This window comes from Epinephelus lanceolatus, chromosome 6, assembly GCF_041903045.1.
Source record: "Epinephelus lanceolatus isolate andai-2023 chromosome 6, ASM4190304v1, whole genome shotgun sequence".
Lineage (NCBI taxonomy): Eukaryota > Metazoa > Chordata > Actinopteri > Perciformes > Serranidae > Epinephelus > Epinephelus lanceolatus.
In genome coordinates this window covers 17,448,390-17,476,343 of record NC_135739.1, presented here as the reverse complement: position 1 = coordinate 17,476,343, position 27,954 = coordinate 17,448,390, and the positions used below count along the sequence as shown (strand labels likewise).

General features: G+C 41.0%; 1 protein-coding gene and 1 long non-coding RNA gene across 2 annotated transcripts; both read left to right on the top strand.

Moving 5' to 3' along the window:
- The first annotated feature begins 274 nt into the window (after positions 1–274).
- LOC117254130 (C2 calcium-dependent domain-containing protein 4C) lies at positions 275–15,084 on the top strand. Its single transcript, XM_033622158.2, has 2 exons — positions 275–6,216; positions 7,211–15,084. The coding sequence occupies exon 2, from the start codon at positions 7,268–7,270 to the stop codon at positions 8,510–8,512; it is 1,245 nt and encodes a 414-aa protein (XP_033478049.1). The 5' UTR covers positions 275–6,216; positions 7,211–7,267; the 3' UTR covers positions 8,513–15,084.
- Positions 15,085–19,643: 4,559 nt separating this feature from the next.
- On the top strand, positions 19,644–21,476 carry LOC144463740 (uncharacterized). The gene is made up of 2 exons (XR_013491757.1): positions 19,644–19,911; positions 20,383–21,476. It is a non-coding gene; the product is annotated as an uncharacterized LOC144463740 (long non-coding RNA).
- Positions 21,477–27,954: the final 6,478 nt, after the last annotated feature.

Below are 27,954 nucleotides of genomic sequence, written 5' to 3'. Positions count from 1 at the left end.
CGCTTGTGTACCGATCTCATTATTTCGTAAAGGGAGCTGTTAACAGTGTGCGCACGGAGTACTATGGCATTCAATTATTCCTCAGCAGATATTCTTTCCATTTTAATAAACTTACATATATGTTTCCATTTATTGTGTTTTAATAAGATGGTCTTTTGTTCTTCTTTTAAAAAAACACTTCTGGTTCTGTTGTATTAAAACATTGATTAATTTATCACTTTATTTTTCATTATGACAGTTTTCATAATCTATTAAATGATTAAGACATTTTTCAAAACTCAAACATCTCATACCAACCTAATTTCCGTAAACATCAGTGTGTTTTTTCCTGTTTCAGGCTGTTGTCAGCACTAAACAAACAATTTAATGATTGCACTTTGAGCTCTGGAAAAGCTGGGATGTGCCTTTTTCAGTATTTTCCACTAAATCATCAGCTGCATTATTTAGTGAACAGATCATGTCAGTTATCAGTGTGTCTTGAGTTAGGCTGAATGACATATAGAATGTTTTTTAGCAGTGAATCGTTTTAAAACATGTTTTTCTTGACAGCTGTGACAAGTGGAGTGTCTATAGGGTGTTGAGTGAGCGCTGCCCGGCTTCAGATGACAGACAGCGGCGGGTGAGGGTTCAAATGTGCCTCTGCAATCTATATGGTAAGTGGTTCATTTCACAGGTTGGTTACATCAGACAGTGACCCCTGGGACGACCTCAGCAGGCAAGACGTGTAATTATCTACACTCATAACTGGAATAGCTGACATGGCTTACATGCCACAATGACGCTGTCCCGATGCGTGTCCTCGTCGCTGTAGGATGAACCGCAATGTCCGGGTTCCCTTTTATCACCTGGTGAGGAATGTGATGTTGCAGGTTTAGCCTCCTGTCCGGAGCCGGATTTCAGTGTGTGAATATTTGCATGTGTAAACAGACGTGTCGGTAAATGTTAAATGTATGTGCAGCTTTGTCGGATTGTTTTTGTATGTCAAGATAAATGTCATACAGATGTAATTTATTACTGTTAGATATACATTATGTGTCTGAGAGCATGTATTGGTTCATCTTTCTGTGAGTGAGCTATCACGACATCAAGTCTCTTAAGTTTACTGTCAACAGTTTATATTTCACATGACAGATGTTTGCATTTTCTTTTCTCAGCTGTTTGAATCCCCACATTAACAAGGTGACGAAACATAGGATACAACCATTCCTAAATGACAAAGATGCTGAGAAATCAATTCATGCCTTCATTTCAACTGCTGTAACGCACTTTTTACTGGCCTACAAAAAACACCACTGAGAGTTTTCAGCTCATTCAAAACTTTGCAGCTCGGCTATTAACCAAAATCAAGAGGAGAGCACATCAGGCCAGTTTTAGCTGCTCTGCACTGACTTCCTGTTACATTTAGAATTGATTTTAAGCTCCTCCTCCTCGTATACAAAGCCCTACATGGGCTGGGACCAAGCTACATTGCTAACTCCCTTGTTAACTCTTTGTCTCCAAGAGCACCGCGATCATCTGCTGCTGGTTTATGCTGGGATGCAGCATTTTTCAGTTACGATATGGAAGGATTGTTTAGTTATGTTGCCAAACTGATCAAACCACACCCACACAGTCCTTATAAAGCAGATTAGCTGAGTTTTACAGGTGTGTTATCGGCATGACTCAATGGACAGCAATGTCTGCCGGCGGCTTTGTCCTCCACTTTGGTTCATACTGAAATATGTCGACTATTTCCAAGAGATTACTCTCAGCTTTTAGAGGTGTTTCTGCTTAAAGGATTGAGATACATGTCATGACAACTATTTTGATGGCTTTTGTTTCAACATTTAGGGCAAATATTCCCCTCTGCATAGATTTTGAGAACCCTAATAAGCCTTCCTTTTTTGTCTGGCGTCATTATCGGCTCAGAATTTCACTTTGGTTTATTACCAAGTATCTAACCATTTTACCTGCTCATAGATAAAAACTTAAGTCTCAGAGGGGTTGAACACATTACCTACTAAATAAATGACACAAAAACATTTCAGCAATCATGAAAAGTTGAGCAATATTTAAATTGTTGATCAAAAAATGGATCACTACAGTGTTTCTAATATTTTGCCCACCTCAGAGGGGTGTTAAAATCTCATTTTTCAAACTGTTGGCCATCCAAATCTGATCAGAATCTGGTTTCTTATTTCAGTGTGAACGCAGTCTGAGATCAGGTGACATGAAGGGACAACTGATCTTGGATCTGTATCGCAGTGAGATCAGTGAGATCACCTGCTGTCTAAAGGTCTGACTCTGTTCTGCTGTCATGAAGCTGGTTTAACATGAGGACACCATGTTAGCATGCTTATATTAGCGTTTAGCTTAAAGCATCATTGCGCCTAGGTTTATTTATTTATTTATTTTTACCTTTATTTAACCAGGAATAGTCCCACTGAGATTCAAAATCTCTGCAACAGCAAAAAGTTAAAACCAACAGTATCAAAAATCCAGACACAAGAAACGAGCAACAGACTTAAGCAGCCAATTTGTGACAAACAATTGAATTAACAGCATTAAGTAAGCAGACTGTGCATTCAATGGTCAAAAGGTCCTTAATCCTGTTTTAAAATCTCCTGTGCTCATAATAGAGTCTAGCTTGAGGTAACTCTGTAACTGAAACTGAGATGAGGGAGCTAAAACTTTAAAAGCACTTTAACCAAAGACAGCAGCTTCAGGGAATGACACACATAAGTTGTCCACGAGACCGAAGGTTGCTGCTACTGACAGTTTTAAGAGTCAATAAAGTAAATAATTAAGAAGGCAGTTCATGTAATAGGGCCTTATAAATAAAAGTGTACCAGTGTGTTATTCTGCCATTGTATAGAGAAGACACACCAACGCTCTCATACAAACTGCAGTGATGTATGCAGAATCCTGAATCTGTGACAAATTGCAGCACAGCGTGGTGCACTGAATCATTTATTTTCAGGCAAGATGGATTTGCATGCGTATATAAAATGTCACCATAATCACCTGCTGACAAAAGCATCATTTGAACCAGTTTTCCTTGCACCAGAGGAGAAACAGGGTTTGTTTGTTTTTTTAACAGAAACCCAACTTCAGCCTGAGTTTTTAGTGATGTTAAAAGACTGATCATCTTCTTGGAAAAATCCCAGATATTTGTAAGTTGTGACTTGTTCAATCACCTCATTATTTAAAATAACATGATTTACGTCATCAGCTGTCATCTTCACACTTGAAAAGCACATCATGTCGGTTTTGTTGGGATTTAGTACAACTTCTTATTCACAAAGAATCCTTTGAGCAACAATAAAAAGCAGACTGCAGCTCCTTAATCACACTCACTAAAGATAAGAGAGAACTATACGTAAAAGTATTGTCAGCATAAAAATGAAATTTTGTATTGCCGACACTGCAACACAAAATGTTGATATAAATTGTTGATATTATAAAGACAATAATATGACAATCAAGTTGCTGAAGGAGTCAGAATAGAAGCGAAAAAATTAAAAGTGATTTATTTACAAATGTAACACAAGGTTCTTCAAATGTGGGGGAGGAATGGACAAGAAAAGTGGTTGTGCCAAATAAAAGAAACCAATATAACAAAACTAGGCCTCAACTAATCTCTACCCCTTAAAACAAAACACAAAAACCTAGCTTTCTTATGTAAAAAAAAGAGAACAAATACAAGTGAGGCAACAACCAGTAAACCTAGTGTTTCTGAACACAAAATAAATACGTGATAGAAATGTATAGGGCACCCACTCACCTATTGTCTTCAGCCTCCCACCACATACCTTTAATTGCTCACAACTTTATCAAACTGAGCAGCAGCAGGCCAGGCAGTCTAAGAGCAGAGAATAAAATGGGACCCAATATGGAGCCTTGCGGGACACCAGAGTCTTAGTATGGCAGTAGCTTAGTCTTGTTTTTCCTAACTTTAGACTGTTGTTTGTGTAGTTGTGAATAATAAATGTTATAGTGAACTACTAAAGATCTGGTACTGAAATGCTTTCCTAGTGGGGTAAATAAAACACTTATTCAGTATGAACATAGGTATAATTTATAGCTTATAGTAGCTTTCTTCTTGTAAAATGCGGCTTCAGAGGCCTTTTACAGCTCCTTTCTTTCACTTTAGTTTGGTGTGGTGATGTCAGGATTAAGACACATGAGTGGAAATACACAGAAACGCATACGTAATGACAGTGAGTAGTCAACTGAGAAATATTGTTATAATTGCATTTGTTCTTCTGAAGACATCGCAGGCTGTTTGTCGTCTGTTTTGTAAATTTTAAACAAAAAAAGGCAAACATTCGGAGGTGTTTGTTATTTATAGGATATTGTTCAATGGTTTTCCTGGTCTGGCCCACCTGCGATCATACTGGACTGTATGTGGCCCATAAACTAAAATGAGTTTTACACCCCTGAACTAGACACTCATTTTTGAGTTCTCTGTGATCTCAAGAAAACAAGTCGGTTTTTTTGTGATAAATTGTCTCGAGATATCTGCCTTTTGTTTTCATGAGAATCAACATAATTAATGAGTTATCACAAGAAAATGAGCTTTGTCATCTTGAGATCACGAAATTCATGGTCTCAATTGCAAGCCAAGCTGTTCTTGGCTTCCACACATTTGTTAATAATCATGGTTTGGTATTTTGAGAGGTCCGAGAGTCCTCTGGCTTTACTGTGGGAGTGTATGATGCAGGAGATAATGTCAAAAACCTTGTAGGTGTTTCCCATGGAAAACAGTCTGGACCGAGGGTTACACAACATCGTTTGGCCTCCTCGAAGGTGGCATGATCACACTGATTCTGTACTCTTTATATGGGTTGACACTGGATGCTCTGTATATTACTGAGTAAATGTAATGTAACTTAACGTTTTTGGTCTATATAAGCTTTAGCAAGAGGTGTTATAAAAAACAGTATATATTCTAGTAAGGACAACTGAGGCTCGTTGATTTTTTTTTCTTTTATTCATGGAAGTGAACACTGACTTGAAGTTAAAGTTTTCCACATCACTGAGGCTTTAATAAAGGCTGAAATTCATTTATATCTGTGCCTGGGTGAGGCAGAAACAGTCTGAGCTGACACCTCTCCCAGGCAGGGCTGTTCACATTAACTGTTTTTATCAGCTGTTTGTAAAGCCTCTGTCCTCGCTGTCACCAGATATTGACTCTCCCAGCTGAAATCAGTACATTTCTAAATCCTTCCTGTCAAGTCAATGCAGCGCCGCTATTGGCTCCAAGCAACCGATCTGTGATAAGGCAGCAGCGGCTGTGCACCTCTCAGTCCGCGGGTTTTATATGGCAGTTGACTCCAAACCAAGCAAACTGGACAAATAAAGTGCTTTTTTGTCCTGCAGATCAATGAAGTCAGTGGGGCCCTTGCTATTTTAGACAGACAAATGTATTTGTTGCCATAGCAAAGTTTCCAGGGAAACCGATCAGTCGGATGAAACTCTAAGACAGACAGGAAAAAAAGAGGAGCTGTATATCGAATTAAAGCGCACAGGTGCTCCATGCAGCATTGTCTGCTCAGCTGCTTGCGCGTTTCCAGGTCAGATAGTCTTATTATATATAATGATGATTTACTGACACACAAAAGCTCTGTGCTGCCGGTGCAAGTGGGGGAAAAAACAAATTTGCCTCTTTTTGATGAGGCTGGAGCTGAGGAACAAAGTGTCACGTCTGTTCTTGGCATTAAAGGTGTCCTTGGTTGAAAGCTTGATTTCAAAGAGAGAGTGGCATGTTGGGCTGAACGACTGACGCAACAGAGTGAAATCAATTAAAATAACTTTTGTTTTTATCCCAGGGGAAGGAAAACAACATGAATAAAGCAGAGTGGCTGTGATGTTTGTTTCCTTATACCCAATTTCAGTGACAAAGTACTTGCAGAACAAATGTTTCCATAACACACCATGATCTGGAGAAGTGTTGGTTATGAACATGAAACCCACCTGTCAGCTTCCTCTGTCTCTGATATGTAACCAGTGTGTGTTCTAGTTGGTTCTGCTGGGAAACACGGAAACGCACAGTTTGATCTTATTGGTCAGCTGCAGCCTTGTGCCGTCTATAAAACGCACGGCAAGCGCTCCGGAGCTGAGACCGTCTGAGGGCGCAGAGCAGCGCCGCAGAGCGCACAGGCTTACCCGGGGAGAAACACCTGTTATTGACGGAGCAAGTGGACAAAGACGAGTGGGTCCCCTGTCTGTGTTGCTGTGAGTATATTAATTAAATATTTCTGCAGACAGGAGCAGTGTATTAGCTCACAGACTTTATGGAGACACGGATGTTTTGGGAAACGGAGCGGTGCGCAATTGGAGGAAGCTTTGCACCTGTTGAACTGAAATCCGTCTGTAACTTTTACTGAATGTTTTTCTTCAACTTTTTTGCTGGAAACTCTTGAATTCATATGATCTAAAGATGCAGAAAGATAATCTGCTGTTGCCGAGTTAAAGTTAGAAACATTAATATTATTAAATTTGACTAAATCGACTATAAATAATTTTTCTGACCTCTTTTTACCTGAATTTTTCTCTCTCTTTTAATTTTATTTTATTTTGCGCAATAGGAAGCCAGAATTAAATCTGAATTTTCGTAGTTTAAAGAATAAAATGCACCCAAACGAAGGGGGTGCGCACATATTTTATGTTACTGCAATGCTGATAAAGAACTTTAAATGTAGTCCTCTAAAATATCAAGATAAAAAAAATAGTAAAGTGCCCTCTTTGTTGTTGTTCATCTATTCTGACTCTTACATCACCAATTAATGCAGCCACTCTGCCAAAAAAATAATAATTATGTTGTGAATATTAGAGTTGAATTTTGGTTGATTTTCATAATTTTCTGTTCTGAGACTTCACATTTCTGCCTGCTGAGACATGTTGGCTCTTAGTTTCCCTCTCCTAAAACGTAATAAGCTGAGTAAATGAACAGCAGTCGGTCAGAGAAAGCCTCTCTGTAGCTCTAGTGTCTTTGTGAGAGCTTTTACTCTCCAGCATGTGTAATCGATAGCTCCTGAAGTTCAGCTCAGATTCAGTGTGCTGCAATATTTCCTATTTATTTAGTCTTAATCCTTTAAACGCTTGAGGTTTCATCACAGTCAGTATCATCAGAGCAACACCTTGGGGTTATTTTTATCCCTCTGCTTGCTGTGGAGTCAGCATCCTCTGATTATTTGCATCTCCCCTCTCTGTGTGTTATTAATTGCAGACACACCTGACTGAGTTGACTCCTTGCAGCCCACACATCCCACTGTCCTGTGGGACCATGTGGGTTCTGGATAAGATCCGCGGATCGGTGGAGACTGGTGTGTTGCGGCAGGGGGAAAACGGAGACAAGAAAGGCGTCGCCTACAGCAACGTCCTCACCCCAGACAAGATCCCAGACTTCTTCATTCCTCCAAAGCTGGTCAGCGGCCCCCCAGAACCTGAGGTTACTATTGTGAAACCCAAAGAAGGACTGCAACCCTCAACTTCAGAGCAAACTATTGGCAGTGGGAAGAAGATCAGCAGCCCGAGAAGTCCACGCCTGGTCGCCAAGATCGCAGGAGACACCAAGAACTTGCTGAGAGCTGCAAACCGTCATATCATACAGATAGAGAGTGCTGATGATGTTGGAGACACCAATGCAGACCCCCAGTCGCAGACAGCGATGTCCCTGCCTTATGTGCCCAAGACTCAAACGCCTTATGGCTTTGCAACCCTGAAGGAAAGCCCACACACTCGGCGTAAAGAGTCCCTGTTCCACTGCGAGCTCACCAGTCCCATCACCTCCCCAAACACCCAGAGAAGGACCCAGGGGAGAAGCAGTGAAGCAGGGAACCACTTGAACCCAGCTGACTTCAACACTTCTCACATGAATCCGTATCGGTACTTCAGCGGAGGAGAAAGTGATACCTGCTCCTCGGCTGAGTCCTCTCCCTTCAGCTCTCCGCTGCTCTCCCGCTCTGCCTCCCTGCTCAAGATCTTCACCCATGAGACGCAAGCCAAAGTCGTTAAAGCCAAGCGGACGTTTGCTCGCCACAGCTCCCTCTCCACTGACGAGTGCAGCTCAGCTGAGCCCAGCCCCAACATCCAGCGACGGCTCCATGTCCCCTCCTGCCACGGAGCCGGAGGATCAGACCACGGGCTCCATCGGGAGCAAACCCTGAACCTGCACAAAGGCGGATCAGTGAGGATCAGCGCCAACTATGACTCCAGCACATCCCGCCTGCTCATTCGCGTCCTGGCGGCGGAGAGTCTTTACGACAAGCACGTTGACATCAAGAGCATCAACTGCTGCGTGTCCATCTACCTGAACCCGGGCAAGCTGCAGAAGCAGAGGAGCAACATCATCAAGAACAGCCGCAACCCGGTCTTCAACGAGGACTTCTTCTTTGACTCGATAAGCTCGGTTCAGGTGAAGAACATGTCTGTGAAGTTCAAGGTGGTGAACAAAGGCACCAGCCTCAAGAGGGACAACCTGCTGGGGGAGCGAGAGGTGCCGCTGACGAAACTGCTCTCAGGGGTTTAAAGCCACGGGACCTGGCGGTCAAACGAGGCAAAAAACAAGAACACTGATTAAAACTTAAATTAGATGTTTGCACTGGTTTCTATTCAAATTGCTGTTTTTGTTCCACTAAATGAAAACAGTGAACGTTACGATGAAGGGCGAGGAGCAGGGAGGGTTTCCAGTAATTGAAATATATTCCTGGAAGGAAAGAAAGGCTTTTTTTTCTGTGATCTGAAAATACTGCAAAGCTCTGAAAATGAACCTCTTGATGTATGTGGACGGATGAAGGATTTACTGTAGTCAAGGCTCGCCTGGATCCTTCATTCCCAATAATGAATGCTCATTAAACCAAGCCGGTCTCGACAGCAACAGATGAATTTGACAGATGAAAGGTGTTTTTTTTTTCCTGGACGTATCTCCCCCGCCAACTTCCTCAGCCAGGTCTAGTTCAAAGGTTGGACGACACCTGTGCATCAGCCCGTCTCGCTGTCCTTGCCTGCACTGTGTTGGTCATGTGTGGCATGGTTTTATTATTGTAATGTGACATAAATCCACGGCAGCAGAGGAAGCGAGTGTACATCAGCCGCGCCATGTGTGCAGCACAAAGATGCCTTTGTGAATCGGAGCTTTGAAGTGGCACTACATCCTGATGTGCAAATGACCCTTTGATCCCAGTTGCCATGGCCCGCCTCCTACTGGGGAAGACGAGGGACAAACAGAGCAGCTACAATAGTCGCATTAAGATGCACATGATAGAAATAGAAATTATAACACTATGATTGGCATAATCTGATCTGATTCTGTATTAATAGAAAGCAGAACTCCAGTTACATTTATGTGTTGCCAAAACCTCTAAGTTTTGTCTGTAAATTAGTAAAATTAAAGTAACATTAAGATTAAAGGTGCCCTGTGGAGTTTTATTTTAAACAATCGAACATTGTCTTCACATTCAAGCCCCGTGAACGTGTACAGATGTTTTAAAAACAGATATTTTCCTCTCTGTTGTAAAAAAAACAACGTTCGTCCACATTATCTTTGAACTTAGATATTAGAAAACAAGTTTTAGTAACCTAAAACTCTGTTGACGTGCGGATAAGAACCCAAAACGTAGAGGAAAATATCAGTTTTCAAAGACATCTGTATACATGTGTTTTACTAAAATGCTTTGTGTGAATCCCCCAGGACTAACAAATGTGTGAAATGCACTTCCTTCCCCATAAAACCCATTTTAAATATTTAAAACCTTGCATTGTTTACATCCAAGCTTGTTTGATATCATTCCTTTATGTCGACTGCATTTGACGGTGCATTACGACATTTGTTTGTCGATTAGCAAATCCGTGTGAAACCAGCGGCAGGATGTGAAGTGCAGAGTAGCTCTCTCACAATGCTCCACAGCACTACTCCTGGTCAAAAACTCCACAGGGCACTTTAAAGTTTATGTTTCTTTTCAGAAATTGTAAAAATCTGCCTGTGTAGTAAGAATGTTTGAACCTGTTTGTCATGCAAGTCAATTTTTTTAATTAATCGTTATAATTCATGTAAAGTAAAAGTAAAAGATTGCTTCTGTGCAACATTCAGACAGGTTGAAATATTCCTCCTGCACTCACATATTTTTTAATGTATTATTTAAAAAGAAAAGGTTTTAAAACTCAGCTACAGACAGAAATCCATGCAGTGCTGGATACCTGGTTTTTAATGTCTTTAGTAGCAAACACTTCTATCTTTAATTGCATGAAACCCACCTCACTGAGTCGATGAATGTGCTAAAAGAAGGATATGTGTGCAGGATATATATATATATATATATATATATATATATATATAAAACTTCCTATATTTGATATATTCTTAATTTCTCTTTGGTTGATGAAATCTCTCGAGCCTTATGAAGGACCTGCGTGGACGTCATGCATGCCTCATCCAGTGTGGGCACCTTGATTAAATCTTGTGCAACTAGGCAACCAGCTCTTGCCACATCTTCACTCTGCATTCAGACCTGCTGGCAACACCTCTGTGTTATTCTGCATGGATTCTCAACACCAAAAACAGCCAAGACGATGAGTTGAGGAGTTTTTCCTTCAGTCACACATGTCAAATTTCTCTCTTTTTTACAAAGTAGCAGCATTTTACAGAACTGCTTTTTGGTTCATTTTGATAGCAGTGGGACGAGAGGCAAGGTGACTCAGAGTCACACTTTTTACTGTGTAAATTAGACATGTTCGTCACGTTAACACAATTAGACAGTCGTCGATTTATGCAACCAGGCTGTTGCCTTAGTCACAGTTTCGGCAGTGGACAAATACAGTACTTGTGTGCATGCAAATGTATTAAATGTCTCACGTGAGAAGAAAAAGAGCACTCGTGCCACAGTGCAGAGAACCAGTTGCATGGCATGAATATGTCACTGACACACTGGTGTTTGCGTGACATGCTCAAAGTTTTATGAAACCCCAAAGCCTTATGATGTACTGTATGAGAGTGTGTGTGTGTGTGAGAGAGGCAGAGAGTGTGTGTTTTTTTTGATTAGCATGAGATTTCGTCCAAAGTTGTTGATTTTCTATGTACAACATGTAGTATTTTGTAAAATGCTTTTAAATGGTTTGAATCACATGTTGGATTTGTACTGTAAAGATATGTACTAGTTTCTACAAGCAAAATGCCAATTATGCACCAATGAGTGAGACGTGCTGATGAGAGGCATTTTAATTATGTTTCTAATGAAGCCCGGGAGGAAGACATGTTTTTAAAAAAGAAATGAGGCAAACAAGGAAAACAATATCATGTGTTTAGACGTGAACAGCAGCTCTCACCTCTCTCTGCGGAGGAGAGAAGAGAACACAGAGACATCAGAGTGATACAAATTACCGAGGTGTCTGTCTGAGACACTGCCCCAAAGCTTCACTTTAATTCTGAGAGGATTACTCTCGCCTGGTGTTTGTAGCTCAATCCTGGCACTGTTCTTGATATACGCTCTCTATATATACAGTGACACTGCTGGTTGGCTTCGTTATGGTGTGAAAGTCAGTGATCTGTTGTAATCTCTGTTGCAAACATTCGGTGCCTGCTCGTAGAGTTATTGTATTTTTTACTCAGACTTCCTGAACTGTACTCAACCCTGTTGTTACTGAACCTTTCCTGAAGTTCCTTCTAGCATGACTAACATACTTTAGTAGTGTCGGTAATGAATTTCAGTGGACTCATATTGTGCAGTGGTGAGTCGCCTTGTGCTCTGATTCTAGATGAGGATTTGCTACCGACAGGAATGTTTATAATGATACACCTGAAATGTGGGTGCTGAGTTCTGCAAATTGTCCAACAAATTCCTGTTTTTTGTTACTAATTGCTTTGACTGTTTTCATGTGGCTTATCATTTAATGAACGCAGGGAGAAAAAATAATACACAGTTATCTGAGTAGTCATGGCCAGGCTTTGTCACAGATTCATATTCTGCAAATGTGGAAGAGTTGGGCCAGTAAACATATCTGAGAGCTTAATAGGAGGTGTTAACATTTTTAGAGGTTTCAACTTTTTAAAAAGTTTATCTTTGACTTTCCATCTTTCCCTCAAGCTCAGAAAAATCTGTAATATATTTGATAAAAAAAAAAAAAAAACATTTTGGGCTCAGAGTAATATTTCACTTCCTGTCTCTGAATATTTTCAGAAAAGGTAGGAAGTGAAGATAAAAATTAGGTTTTATATTTTACATTTTACAACACAGCAAGCACAAAGTTGCATCATTTTTGAACAGGGAATTCATGATAAATTGGTTTGTGCCCTTTCTATTGCTGTAGTAGATTTTGAGTTTAGCTGAAGGATTATCGCACATCCACAGAAATATATCGGACAATGTATAGATTAGCACTGTGGTTCCCAACTGGTGGGTCAACATCCAAAAGTGGGTTACGGGTCCTTTCTAAATGTGACTTACAAACATGTCAAGTCTGTAAAAAACACTTTATTTTGAAGTACAATGAATTTCCCAGCACAGAGCTTTTATTCTGAAGTGCTGTTTCCTGCTGTAGAGTGAGTGACTAATGATGGACAGCTGATTGACAGAGACAGAAAACTAGCTTGATGACATGGCCAAGCGCAAGTGTGACACAATACATGAACCGTGTGGAACTTGAATCAATGACTGAGAAGAAATCTGGTGGCTGGAGCATCTGGAAAGCACTGGATTAGCATATACATTGCAAAGCATAGACTGTGTAATGAAGATGGGCGACTTGACAGCTGCCCAAAAGTGAAGGCAAAAAATCTTGATCGCACCCTGAAGGCTGGCTGCAGTATAGGTTATAAAAGAAAAGATCAGACTACACATCAAATCAAGTTTTTCCGCGCAATGTTTTTTTCTGATAGCCTAAGTTTGATTTAATTAGCTATTTAATGCTATAAAAAGGTGGTTTGATGTCAAAGTTGACAGCTATGTGTGCCAACCGGTGTGCTTGTGAACTGGATACTACAGATATGGTGACTGCGCAGACTCTGGCTCCAAATTACATCAACAGTACAAGATGGCAGCAGCCGTTTTGGGGATATTTTGGCTTCGTTTTTGTACAGTGGGAGGAAGTGAAGGGTCGTCATCCATCTGTTAAACATACTATAGTTAGAAGTGCTAAAAAGCTCACTTGAAAAAATAGTCCTATTTTTTCCCCAGCTGTAGTTTGTTTAACTATCTGACAAGACAAAACATCCAAATAGTAAAAAAAATTCACATTTGAGGTAGTGACAAAAAAATTAAACACTCCTGTCCATTTAACTAGTCAGTAACTTTGCTAGCAAGCTAATGGTCAAAATTGTAGAATGGGTTAAAAACAAAGAGCTAGCCTAACTCTGGTTCTCATAATTGGTGGGGAAAATGTTGCCAGTAGAAAGATGTTGTTACCACCTAATTCATGTAAAAGCGTTCATCCTCTGAACAGGGGGCATTTCTTTTCTACTTTTATCTGTCTAAGATATAGGCTATAGGCTCAATTTCCTGCTACCGTTAGCATGTTAGCCTGTTATTTTAGCATCAGTCTCAAAGTGCAGCTGAGGCTGATTGGACTGTGTTTGCCGAATTGTTTGACATTTTTGAAAAAGGCTTCTTTTTTGCATTCTTGCCAAGAGTTAGATGATATAAGATAGATACCATATCTGAGCTAGGGCCAGGAGGCAGTTAGCGTTAGCTCAGTGTCAAGATAGCAAACGGGGACAGTGCTAGCTTAGCTTATTTAGAAGTGAGTAAAAATAATACGCCTACCAGCACCTCTGAAGTTGTCTTATTTAAGAAATACTTCACCCACAAAACAACCATTTTGTATATCAATTACTCACCCTGTGTTAGGCTTGTAAGAGAAATCTTGTTTTTTTAGCATTCCCCAACGATGAACGAAGAATCCAAAATCGGAGATACATATTGATGAATTGAAGTAAAAGGGGTCCCCACAGTAAACTATAACAAAATATCTATTTACAAACTCTCACACAACTCGTGCCTCATAATCCAAGTCCCTTTTATCCAGTTGCATGCTCAATACTTCCCAAACACGAGCATTTTCACTAAAACCTTACCATTTAAAACACTTCCGCAGTAACAGTCTCAGGCACAGGAGTAGTGCGCCTGGGCTTGTGCGCCCATTTGTACTAGTTTTGCCTGTTGGTGAGGCAAGTAAAATGTCAGCTGATAATCTTTTATTTTTTTTTGGCCATTTTGCCTTTAATGGACAGGACAGGTAAGCATGAAGGGGGGAGAGAGGGGGGATGACATGCAGCAAAGGGCCACAGGCTGGATTTGAGCCTAGGCCGCTGTGGCAACAGCCTTGTACATGGGGCGCCTGCTCTACCACTAAGACACCGACGCCCCATATCAGCTGATAATCTAAGTAATTAGAATTCACCCCCCTGGGGACAAGGAATGTTTGTGCCAAATTTTATTACAATTTATCCAATCCATATTTCACTCTGGATCAAAGTGTTTAACCAACAAACAAACGTCACCTTAACCAGGGTCGCGCTGATCATGTGGTTAAAAACAAGGTTGGTTATTTTAAATGTTGACATTTGTTTGATCCACAGTGGAATTACCAGATTTACGTTCCCATTATCCAGCCTGCTGGTGGAAATCAGTCCTCGTATCCCTGCGCTCCATAGCTGTTTAATTAAATAAGGTCCGGAGAGGCTTGACTGATAACATTTGAAATGAGAATTGAGTGAAGTGTAGGTGCCGGTGTGTGTGAGATACTGAGAGTGGCGGTCAGTTGGATGTTATATGTAAGTGACAGTCTCATTTAATGCTCTCAGTTTTTTATATATATATATATATATATACTGTGCATATGCTGAAGTGTCCCTCAAGTCTTCCTGTCTTGACAGGTTCTCTTGTGAAACTGAAACTGAAAAGCGGCCGTCCATTACTTGACAGTGAAATCTTTATTTCTCTCCAGACGTAGATAATGATAGAAGCTGGTTTCAATGTTTGGTTGCTGTGCTTGTTGTGCGTCCAGCCTGTGCGGGTGTTTTTTTCACTGTGATGCTACAACCACTGACAGCTGTTACTTACTGTGTTAATGGGTGTGAAATACTTTAATTAAAGGAAAAGTTCCACAGCATCTCTGCTTATGTCATTATTGGTTTACACTTCATCACTGCACTTATTTTAGATGAGGTGACAATGTTTGTGTTAATAAAGAAGAACCAGCATGTTCGCTAGTGTTTTACACAGACTGATGTCTGTCTTTGAAAACATCTCAGATAAATCAAAGAAACATGTTAATTTAAGGGCTACAGAAATTCTCCTACTTCTTGTGTTACATAGACCATATACAGAGCCAATGCAATAACTATGAACTATAATCCAATCTAAGATAAATCCTGCATGGAATTTGAAGTCATTGATAAATAGTTATTTTATTCATTATGATAAGTTCATTTTTGTATTGAAGGGGAAAAAACAACAGTTTTATCTTTTATTGTCCCAAATGGTAAATGTGCATTCAGCACATTCAGCACATTCCCAGTCTTAGCATCACATTATGTGGTGGTGGGTACAAAAAGTGTTAAAATGACATGCTGGCAAAATGAAAACAATGTAGATGCAAAGTTAATGAGGATCTTTTATCGTGGTGGACAGAGGGTTGGTGGTCAAACAAACATGGACTTTCATCAGGAGGGCCTTGTTCAAGTCTCGTGTGAAACCAAAAGTCAAAGTCGTTATGTGACTTTACAGACTAGGCAAAGTACATACGTGTATGTAGTTATTTTAACAGAAAGCACAATCTTTTCCTGAACTTAACCAAACATTTTCTTGTTCTCCAAACCTAGTGTCTCTTTTCTTTAACCCAACCAAACTGTGACTCTCACAAAAGAAAACTGCAATCATTTATAATAGACTTTGCATTGGCATTGTTTTCGTGTTGCCACAACCCGGTCTCACTCCAAAGTTGCTGATGAAAAAAGCTGTCCTTTAACGCAGCATGATAGCGGCCAAGTGCCATTATAGTTTAACAGTGCTTGGCAGCATCAGGGGGAAACACGGTGGGGCAAAAAAGAAAGCTAAGATGGCGAATATCTGAGTAGGGCAGGTGGGAGAGGTGGATGAGTCCAACAAACACCAACCTTCACCTGGGAGAGCAGCGTTTGTGTCCTGAGATTATACAGCCAAACCCTGTTCTTTTTTCCTAAACCTAACCACGTGTTTTGTTGCCTAAACCCAACCACGTGTGATAGTTGTTGGAGGAAGAAAAATCTCAATTCACGTTGTTGTACTGACGTAGTGCGTTTATTTTGGAAGAGACTGTATATAAACGTTAAATTTCCTGTGAAAACATAAGTGTATTTTGAAAGAAGACAATGCATGTAACAGGCAGAACTTGGCATGGTGTCCCAGAACGTCAACAACCAACGTACCCAGGGTACCTTTCACGTCGTATGTGGTCGTGGAAAGTCCATGACCAAATGTCAAAATGTGATGAAGTCAGAGTGAGAACGTGTTGGTTGCCAGCATGTAATTTTAACACGTTTTGCGCCCACTCCAACATAATGCGTTGCTAAAAGGTTGTGTTCATTTCATGTATTTCTGTGAGACTGTTGTGCACAAACAGGAGAAAAAAAAACCACTATCACTAACATGCACTACCAGTTTAAACAATAAATGATAGCAATGATTAAAAACTAATTAAAACAGGTTGGAAAAAAATAATTAGACTCAAACAAACAGGGATCTCTTGCTGGTAATAACAGAGCAAATTAAGTTATTTTATTGCACTTTTTAAAAGATAATGTTAAGATCAATTCCAACCAGAGATTTAATACCACCACTGTAAAGGAAACTCTTTTATAAAGGCGTTACTGGCAGTTCTGTTTGCCTTTTGCCAGACTCTGAGCAATTAAAACTGTCTTATTGCTGCTCACCTGTAATGACATGCACCTTTATCAGCTAATTCAATTAGTCGCATATTAGGTTTGCATACCAAGACCAAATATTATAACAGACTCAGTTTATGATTTATAAGATAGTGTCAAGAATTTCTTGTTGATATATGTTGTCAAAGAAAAACAGCCTGGGATTATTTGTTTTTTAAAGACTGCATCTTTATTTGTTAGTTTTGGAATTCTCATCAATACATGTTAGGTAGTCTACTGAAAAATGTAAAGTGCAGGTTGGCATCTCAGTGTTTTAACTGAAGTAACTACAGAGACATTTTATCTGCACATCATGAATAAGAGAGAAGTCTGTGCTAATGACTGAGAGGATGGATACATCGCTGCTCCCCTCAAGGCTCTCCTCTGACTTTGAGTCCCAATGTTTCCAGTCAGGATAGCATCACCTCATCTCTGCTCTGCCTCTGTCCTCTCTGTCTTTCTAATTACTTGATTCACCACAGTAATGTGACACTCTCACTCCCTTAGACCAACCCCAAATCTTGTTAATGACATCTTCCCACCTAAAATCCCATACCCAACAGAGTTTGCAGGCCTCCTGTCCTTCTGACCCGCGGCTCTTCCTCGTAGCATTACCAGCAAACACAAACAGAGATATTAAGCATCTCATCTCTGCCATGCTGTCTGCAATTAGCCGGGTAAAAGTACTGCACCATCACCATTAGCCTCAGGGAGGAGTCCGTCTCAGAGCTGCCTGTTTGGAGAGGAAGTGCGTGGGAGGCGGGAGGAGACAGGAGGCAGGAGCTGTTACACACCAGGGAAACACCAGCAATAACCGGTGCCAGTGTCACATTTTCTATGCCTCATGTGCTCATTTGGCCTTTTTAAGACCAAAACTTTAAAGCTGCACAGTTCCGTCTGTGAAAGTGGCTGCTTGTGTTAATGACCAGAGATTTATCACCCAAATCTGCAGTTCCCCTCAGCACTGTGTTGAGTTTTAGCAAGTAGGTGGTGAATATTGTGGAGCTTTTTGCAGCTAGAGAGACAGATATTTTTCTTTGAAGTTGGTGAAGACCAAAACAGAATTATAGGGAGAATGAATATGACCGCAGACGCGACTTGAAATAAACACTAATGCACAACTTGTTTCATTTCAACCACTTCCACGTCGGCCTACAGGAAAACGTCATCCCTGGATCTATGTTGACCATCTTCTCCATCTTAGCTTAGCGTTATAGCAGGCTAACATTTGCTAATTAGCACTAAACACATACAAGTTAGGTTGACGGGTATGGATTGGGACTTGTACTGGTGACCCTGCAATTCCCAATCCAAGTGCCTATACGGTGATATATTGCTGCCCCATGGGAATGTCACTGGTGATGCGGGCATTTAGTGATAAACTAAAATGTTGGGAAATATTTTTTTTCACAGTTTATCCTGAATGTGTGTTACCCATTTCATGGCAATCCATTTAATTGATGGCCAGACATTTTAGTCAACACCAGAAATGTCAACCTCAAGGTGGTGCTAGAGGAAAAGTCAGAGGATCACCAAAGTTGGCCGAATTCATCCTTTCGGGACTAGGATTGTTATTTTAAATATCAAGGGTGTTCATCTACTACAGTTGTTGAGATATTTTAGCCTGCACACCACCTGAGCCAGGATTACTTTTATGCGGAAAGAGAAAACTTACAGCCAATCATTTGCGTCGATATGCGTCACATGACGCATAGAGATACGCAATGCCTGCTGGGAAGCGGGAACAGGGATAAAATCGTGATATTTACAGATGCATCAAAATCAGAAGATGGCAAAGTTGGAGTTGGAGCTGCATTTGTAATTCCTAGTCTCAAGGTCTGTAAAAGAGAAAGACTGAATAATGATCTTGCTGTTTATACTGCAGAGTTAGTAGCTATCCTCATTGCTCTATCCTGGGTTGAGGGTAACAGGCCTAGGCATGGGGTGCTAATTGCTTCAGATTCTGCATCCGCACTGATGAGTATTCAAAACAATACATCTGAATCTAGACAGGACATAGTCTTAGATATTGTACAGATGATTAATAGGCTATTAAACTCTGATATAAATCTCCTATGGGTGCCTGCTCACTTAGGAGTCAGAGGTAATGAGCAAGCTGCTAAGAATGCTAAGAAAGCATGTGAATCTCCTGAGGTTACCATGGATATAAGCTTTAGTAAGGCTGAAATTAAGACCATTGTCAAGGCCAGGTCTAGGAGGATATGGCAAAGTGACTGGAATAATGCTATCACTGGGAGGAAGTACTGTAGTGTTCAAAGGTATGTTGGTGATGCAAGACCAACAACCAGATCAACTCAAGAGGAAGACATTATCTCTAGGATGAGATTTGGGCATACTGGTTTAGGCAGTACTTTACTTATTTTAAAGAAACATGCTGATGGTAAATGTAGTGTATGTAATACTGCTGAGACTGTAGAGCACGTTATTGAGTACTGTTCCAAATTTGTCCAGGAGAGACAACAACTCATTCAGGAGCTGGAGTTAGAAAGTGTGCCTTTAAACATCCTCCAGAAAAATTCAGGGGAGGTTTGCTTCAGGTTGTTGTTCTATTTCTTGAGTAGAACTGGTCTGATCAGACGAATTTAGTTTGGTTTTTTTTGTTTTTGTTTTTTTGTGTTGTGAATATAAATTTATCCAGACCTACACTCCATTTCGGTAGGTGGCGGTAATGCTTCCACACGTTGTTTGCCAACCGCCAAAAAACTAGAAGAAGAAGAAGAAGAAGGGAAGCGGGAACAGAAACGGAACGTAGTCGAGCGTAGCTAAGCTAATGCGTCACACAGCTAACAGTCGGTACTGGATGAAACACAGCAAAAACTTGGCAGAGGGGATTTTTTTTAGCAACCTATCATTCGGAAGAGGAAATAGCAGCATGAAGACATTATAACCGCGTTGTGAGAATAGATAAAATATCCAGTCTTCCTTCTCAACATTTTCTGCATTATAACTTTGTGAACTGTTGTCAGGTGTATCCAGCTAGGAGACTTTTTCCAGCTAAGCTGATCTACTAACCGGTAAGAGTTATAATTTGTTGTTTACAACTGACACTGTGTTACATGCTGGTAGCTGACTGCAGTGTGTGTTGCCACACCAATCACCGGCCACTTTATTAGGTACACCTGTTCAACTGCTTGTTAAGCAATAGCTAATCAGCCAATCACGTCGCAGCAACTAAATGCATTTAACTGTTAGGCATGAAGACATGGTCAAGACACAAACTGAGCATCACAATGTGGAAGAAAGGTGATTTAAGTTACTTTGAAGTGGTATGGTTATTGCCACTCCTGTCAAGAACAGGAAACTGAGGCTACAATTCACACGGGCTCACCAAAATTTAGGGAATTTCTTAAAATTTGGCACAAACGTCCACTTGGACTCAATGACGCATTGATTAGAAGATCAAGATCATTGTGACCTCACAAACCATGTTTTTGGCCATACCTCAAGAATTCATGCTACACTAATTATGTCAAAATTTTACACAGCTGTCTCGTCTCGTCTCATCTCGTCGTCCTCCGCTTATCCGGGTCCAGGTCGCAGGGACAGCAGCCTCAGCAAAGAAGCCCAGACGGTTCTCTCCCCAGCCACCTCCGTCAGCTCTTCCGAGGGAACCCCGAGACGTTCCCAGGCCAGCCGGGCGATGTATTCCCTCCAGCGTGTCCTGGGGCGGCCCCGAGGTCTCCTCTCGGTTGGACATGCCCGAAATACCTCCCAAGGGAGGCATCCGGGAGGCATCCTTACCAGATGCCTGCACCACCTCAACTGGCTCCTCTCGATGTGAAGGAGCAGCGGCTCTACTCCGAGTCCCTCCCGGATGTCCGAGCTCCTCACCCTATCTCTAAGGCTGACCCCAGCCACCCTGCGGAGGAAAGTCATTGCAGCCGCTTGTACTCGCGATCTTGTTCTTTCAGTCACTACCCAAAGCTTGTGACCATAGGTGAGGGTTGGAGCGTAGATCGACCGGTAAATCGAGAGCTTCGCTTTCTGGCTAAGCTCCCTTTTCACCACAACGGACCGGTTAAGCATCCGCATCACTGCTGACGCCGCCCCAATCCGCCTGTCAATCTCCCGCTCCATCCTACCCTCAGTCGTGAACAAGATCCTGAGATACTTAAACTCCTCCACCTGAGGCAGGACCTCATTATGTCAAAATTTTACACATATGTGTAATAGGAAAAAATTAGGAGTGATGACATCTTATATGAAAAAAGAAACTTCACTGCAAAGCCATAATGTTCTGCAAAAATTCTTTTCTGGCCATTATTAAACACTGTAACTCAGGAACAGAGGTTGAGACGTTTGGTCAGGTACTGAATTGGTGACACTAATCTTAGGTGTCAACCTTGAAACTGTGCTGACTGTATAGATATAATGTGCTGCCAGGTTGAAGACAGATGTGAAACATTCATGTCTTAGAAGATGGGACTTCTTTGCAGTAACATCCATATTTGAAGCATTGTCAGCTGTCTATAATTTTGTGCTCTATCCTGTTAGTCTGCCAAAGAAACACTTAATACCTTTTTATTGAATTTATTTTTTGTACTATAAGAGTCTGGACGGAAATAAATGTAAACTGCGACTTGACTGGTTGATGGAGGCATACAACTGCAAGGCATTGGCAATAATTCTAGTTTACCCGTGAGAAAGCTTCTCTAAAGCAGTCATATAACTTTGTATTTATAGAAGAAATTTCTCTGGTTCGGGTCTCAGCTGCCAGTATGGGCCGGGTTTGGATTTGGGTTTTGTGCCTGTGCAGAATCAAACGGCTGTCTGGCATAGACATCCCTAGAGCCCAGCTGCTAGTCTGGCAAATAATAAATTATTACTGCTTTAAATCTGAGCCTAACATTTTTTAAACAGTCCACTTTAGTAAAACTCAACAGGCTGGAAAGTTGGCAGCACGTCCTCGTGACCACAGGTCTCATCATGTGAGACAGACAGGTGCTGGAAACCCTACACCCACTGATGAATACATTAAGCTTTTTGAATTTTTAGTGCTCAAATGAGGTGACTATTTTCATCTCCTCCTCCACCACCACCACCTCATTCAACAATCGAGTTACCTCAAACAACTTTTCCTGCTTTGACTGAACATTTCCACTATTCATTATTCAGGATTCCACACAAGCAACAGACTCATACAGATTCTCATCTTCTCTCCTCATTCCTCTTCCTCGTCCCCAATTCATCATGCACACAAAAACACTATTAGGTTTCCTGTGCCAGCTGCACACGCGATGATGCCGCTGCCTACAACCGTGGTTGTAGGCAGCGGCAAGAAAATGTTTTCCAATATCCTTCATCTGCCATTGTTCATTTCCATCCTCTGCCGGATGTCTCTCCCAGCTTGTAAATTGATTTATAATGCTGTCTCCTCCTGAGTGGGGTGGAGGATGGAGGGAAACACAGTGGAGGATCAGGGTCTGGGAGAATGGGTGCACGTTCTGGGTGTGATGTTGCAGCAGCAATGAAAACCTATACTCTGTAGGGCAAATTTGATTGGGGCAATTTCCATCGCCGGCTTCCTTGACTTGAGGGAGAAAAGGTTTAGGGCTGTTATTGGCTTTGATATTACTATGGCAACCACAGAGCAGAGTGTTCGCTGAGTGAAGGAATGAGACGAGTGTATGTGTTCATGTGTGTGTTTGTGTGCAATGCGGTTGAGCATTCTTAATTGCAATCCTGTATAATCGTAGCACGCTGTGTTTTACCTTTCAAAGTTAACCCTCAAACAAAAAATAAAATCTATTTCAGTCTTTAATCAGTGGCCCTCACAATGTTGCAATGTGTGTGTCTAATCACACTCTGGTGCTGTACACTAAACACCTGAAACTAATGCAGTAGTGTCACATTGTAAAGGAGCACTCCCTTGTAGACATACGAGCAGTAATAGACCTGTTGCACTGCGGGCATTTTGTCTTGTCACAAACACACACAAGTCTGATTAATAACACTAATAATGGCTGTGTTTTACAGGCTCATAAATAGAATAAAGCCGTCAGTATGTCATTAGTTACACCTGCTCTTTTTCTACTATTATGGTCAAAATGTCCATTGTTAGAAACATCTAGCACTTCTACTGGTGTGATTATTACTATTTCATGCCTTACCATAGATTAGAATAGAATATTTTTATTATCACTGCGAGATTCAGCCTGCAACTTGATGATGCCACAAATGAAAAATTTTCTGTTTACAAAATAGTGTGCTATACTTTAACCTTTTACAGTGAATGCTGGATAAATGAGCTCTTATTGTAGTGATTACAAATGGTGTATATATAAATTATTTATACCTTTTTCCTACTTACTAATAGGGGTATAACAATACTTTAGTCTGGATTGATATTTTGCTTTAACGATCAACAATCCAATATTATTAATACAAAGTGAAGACATAGATTATTGGCATATTTAAGATACCATAAAACTTCAGTTAATAGCCTGGGCTATTATTTGCTAAATCATTGAAATCAATGGGCCTGTATTTGGGACGGGTTTCTCTGTGGGACAGACTTTAATTCCTCTCACACAAAACTTATGCTCTGCAAAGATCAGGAAATACAATCAAATTGTTTATTTAAACTAGTATGAATATTAGTTGTATATAAATTAGGCCTCAGATAATGTATCAATTATGAATCATTCGTCTGATCTAGCTCCAACAGACAGCGTATCAGAGAAAGAGAGTTACGATACTCAAGGACAACGACACTAGCATACTGACACAGCACCACTTTATCCTGTTAAAACAGTACTCACAACTTGGATTCATTTGGAGGACCCTTACGGATTAAAGGAATATGAATAATTTACAGGGTAATCGAGGAATGGACACATAATTTGAGGCAGCCAACAGCTTGGTTTTATACATCTGAAGAACTTCTATTAAAAAAACGAACTGCTTGGCAATGGCTACCAGACCAAGTTTTTGGCTGAGATATTTAATTGGGACTAGGCTTTTAATTGAAGTTTTACAGGTATGCCTTTATTTTGAAATTCCCATGTCACATCTGGGTCACCATATTTGTCCAAGCACACCTTCTTCTCCTTGATTTATACACCTATTACTAAGAGGCCGTTTACACGTACACGGTGATTTTGATAAACGGAGACATCTTCCTTCATTTGTGCCCTTCGTTTACATGCAAACGGAGATTTCGCCTCTGAAAACGAGTCTTTCTAAAAACTCCGGCCAGAGTGGAGATTTTGGAAAACTGAGATAAACGCAGATAAACGGAGTTATAGGCAGCCCACGTCACAGTATGCGCCAGAACTTGCGCCTGTGTAAAAAGTGCGACCTATGTTGCTATGGTGACAATGGATACATGGAAGGCTTGAGCTTCTCGTTACACTGCCACCTACAGGTTTGGCATGCTCTTGTGTATATATACACGGGTAAGTGTAAACGAAGATCTTTTTGAAAACGGAGACGGTGAAATGTCCGTTTATGAAAATAGCCGGCAACGTGTAAACGGCCTCTAAGTGTCTCACTGTGCTTTGCAACCTGATGCCTTCAGATGTTTTGGCAAGATTTGACTGAGTTGTTTCTGTAATAGACTATAGAATATTGAAGTTGCTCATATTAGTCTGTCTGTCTTTGTTTTCTCTCTGGTTAGTTTATTATTGAGAGGACTGTATTAGATTGGTTTTGGGGTTTCTGTGGGTTACTGTGTGTTTCCCCCTCCTGTTTTTCTTTGCTGCTATCCCTCATTTGCTCATCTACACACCTGCCCTGCATCAGCCTCATAAGTCCCTTCCAGTCAGCACCTTGTCCTCCTTTCTGATCACCTAATTCCCCACACATGAGCTTCTCTGCCTTTTTCTCCTCCTGCACTTCACCCCCTCATCAGATGAGTTGCATTTAAGTACTGGCTTTCAGTTCAGTCTTTGTTGTATCCTTGGTTTTGTTATGTGATCATCAGCTTTGCTTTTTCTTTCTCAAACCTTGAGTAACCTTGAGTTCCTGTTGCCTGCAGTGTCCTGTGTTTTGGTCCACCTGCTCAGCACCACATGACCCTAAGTAACAATATAAAAAACATGACCACAAGTAAAAGCCTCTACACTCAAGATACTGAAAGAGTCAAAAATAAAATCAGTGGGTCTGGATGAATTGTAAAGTACTACCACCCTCTCCAGTGAGTCACAAAATATTTTATCTTTGGGTTCATGAGATGATTAATGAGATAGAAAAGAGGAAATGAACACTGTTCTGCTTCACAAATCTGCACTCATCTTTTGGAAATGCTTTTAATAATTTTACTTTACTTTGGGCCTCAGACAGTTATTTAGATAAGAACGTGAGAAGTTTACAGAGGAAATGGCTTTCATAGAGCTCTGAAAGTTGACATAAGGTGAAGTCCAAAAGGCTGGAAACCAATGGTTTAATCTTTAACAAAGTATTGCATTTGATAGGCTTGTGTTGTTTCAACTAAAATCATCTACAACATTACTAGTAGATACAGCTGACAGAGAAAAGTGATGGAGTAACCTGTAAAATATTTCCCTCTGAAACGTAGTGGACTCAAGTAAAGTACAAGTACCTAGAAATTGTACTCATATACAGTAACTGAGTAAATGACTTTCCATCACTGACCCTGACTGGTAGGTATTGGAGCAGGTGTTTTAATGTATGCGTTAAATTTGGCAGGTTGACAGCTGCTTATACACCACCTTCATCACCTTTATATGAACCCCACAAGATAAATGTCAGTTTGACTCTGTGGTGGGTCTGCAGCATAAAGCTTGTTTGTTTCAAAGTGCCATATGTGCACAGGTGTTCCCGGTGTTCCTGTCAGTCCTTCTCTTGAAATGACCCTTCGCTAAACAGTGATTGACCAATTATAGCTTAGCAACAGTAACTAGACACGTCAGGTCAGTCGAGCTTTGGTGACTATACCAGGCTTATGAGAAAGTGTAGAACCAGCACATGTGCTGCAAATTCTGTAGCAGAGTTTAGGGTAATGGTTAGGGTAAGGGTTAAGTGAGAGTTACGGATGAGGGCTCTGTCTTGTTCTTAAGGAACACTATTCAGACATTAGGTTCGTTCGAGATGAGCCAGGCCTGCGCAGATTCGATCACCAGCGATCGGCGCACAATGCATGCCGGTTAGTTTTGTGTCCGACTTCATCCCGACTTGCTCTGACGTATTACAAAAGTGGACGGCGATAAAGCCACGAGAGCGAGGCGGCCGCAGTTTTTGGAGCCAGGCGCTGCAGTTGCTCTCCACCGACTGCACCGCCTGGCTCTCAACTGATCTAACAGCTGATTGGTTCAGATGCTGACTCAACAATATGACATTTTAGATAAACTACTCATTTGTGTTGAATTTTAGAGATTAAAATTGTATTTGTCTGATCTGAAGGTTTATTCTGTGAACAGAAAACATGTTGTGTGACTGATGGTGAAAACAAACTGATATATGGGTCTGATCACTTTTTTAATGAACTGACATCATTCCAGACAGGATGTTAGTGTGTCTGTGACTTCCTGCCAGACTGAAGGCTGCTGGAAACGGTTGGGAAACTGTCTGACTTCACCGCAGCTTTTTGTCACCGCCCCCCGCTGCGGCCGCCTGCTCTCGTCTACTTTTCAGGCGAGGCGCAGTTCATCTCGAACAAGCCTATTTTGATATGTCAAAGCAGAAGAAGCACAGGTGTATATTTAGTAAAGTTGATAATGTCCAGTGTCTGTACTCTATGTATAATTTTGTGTCACAGTATATAACACAATACAGTAATTGTCCTGTAAACTCAAATAAGAAATGGTTTAATGATTTAAAAAAACATACCATACTTTTACTCACATTTAATTATTTTCATGTTTTATGAAGAACTTCAAAACTACAAAGCCGTAAAACTAATATTATTTTCTTTTAAAATAGAAGCATAGTTCAGACCAAAGATTCATGACGAGACGAGTGGAAACAGGCAACTACTTGTGATGTGTCGTTCTACAACATTCCAAAAAAACCTGCCGGTTCACACCAATGCAACTAGATGAGTTGGTGTATCATCTCTATGCAACAACTCTCTGTACTTCTGTTCTGATTTCCAGCTTTTCAGGCTTATTTTGTGGCTGAATATAATTTGAGGCTTCTTAAAATATGAATAAGGATAGTGATAGTGAGATACTGGCTACGGCTGCATTTGTAGTGGTGATAAAACGGCAAAAAACATAAACAAAACGAGCATCAGATGGACCGAATTCATAATCAATACGCCCCAATAATATGAATAACCTGTGCCAATGAGTGTGTTTGTGGTTGGGGCATAAGCACATACAGTACAGCGAGCAGCAGCAGTGATCCACTGTCTGAAACCAGTACACTATGAGGACGGAAACAGAGGGCTCAGCGGGGATGGCATCTGCCGCAGCAAGGGAACACACCATCTACGTTCATTTTGACTTGACCAGCAGACTTCACTACAATCTGATTGGCTGTTGAAACAGGTGACAAGCTTTATGTTCTAAAACCAGCCGCTGGGTTGCAGGTGACACCATCATCCGGCTTGAGTCGAGTTCAGACCAGCCAGTTCACAGTGCCGCAACTTTTCTGTGTAATGTTCTAAAACGGTTTTGTCTCAAGGCGAATCTCTGGTCTTAACTGGGCTTTAGAACAATTACTTCAAGTGTAACTGGTTTCTGTATTTACAGCTTCACTCTCCTCCTTTATGTCTGCACAGATCTCGTCACCTTTAGAGGCTGCTGGATTCACAAGATCACACGAGAATCCATCTGTCATGCGATAATCACAAAGTCACAAAACCACAGTGAGTCCAGCCTTCATTTGCTACATAGCTTGCCCCAAATGCAAATTTATTTTTCCCAGCATGGTAAAGGCCTGACCCACTGTACTCTGCCTTAACCCTAACCCAGTGGTTCCCAACTGGTCCAGCCACAGGATCCAGATATCTCCTCACTCATTAGATCAAGGTCCACACAGTTTAATACATTAAGCGTCATACTTGCGTTTGGCCATGTCATCAAGCTAGTTTGCTGTCTCTCTGGAGTAGCTGTCTGTTAATCCCTCACTCTACAACAGGAAATTGCTTTTCA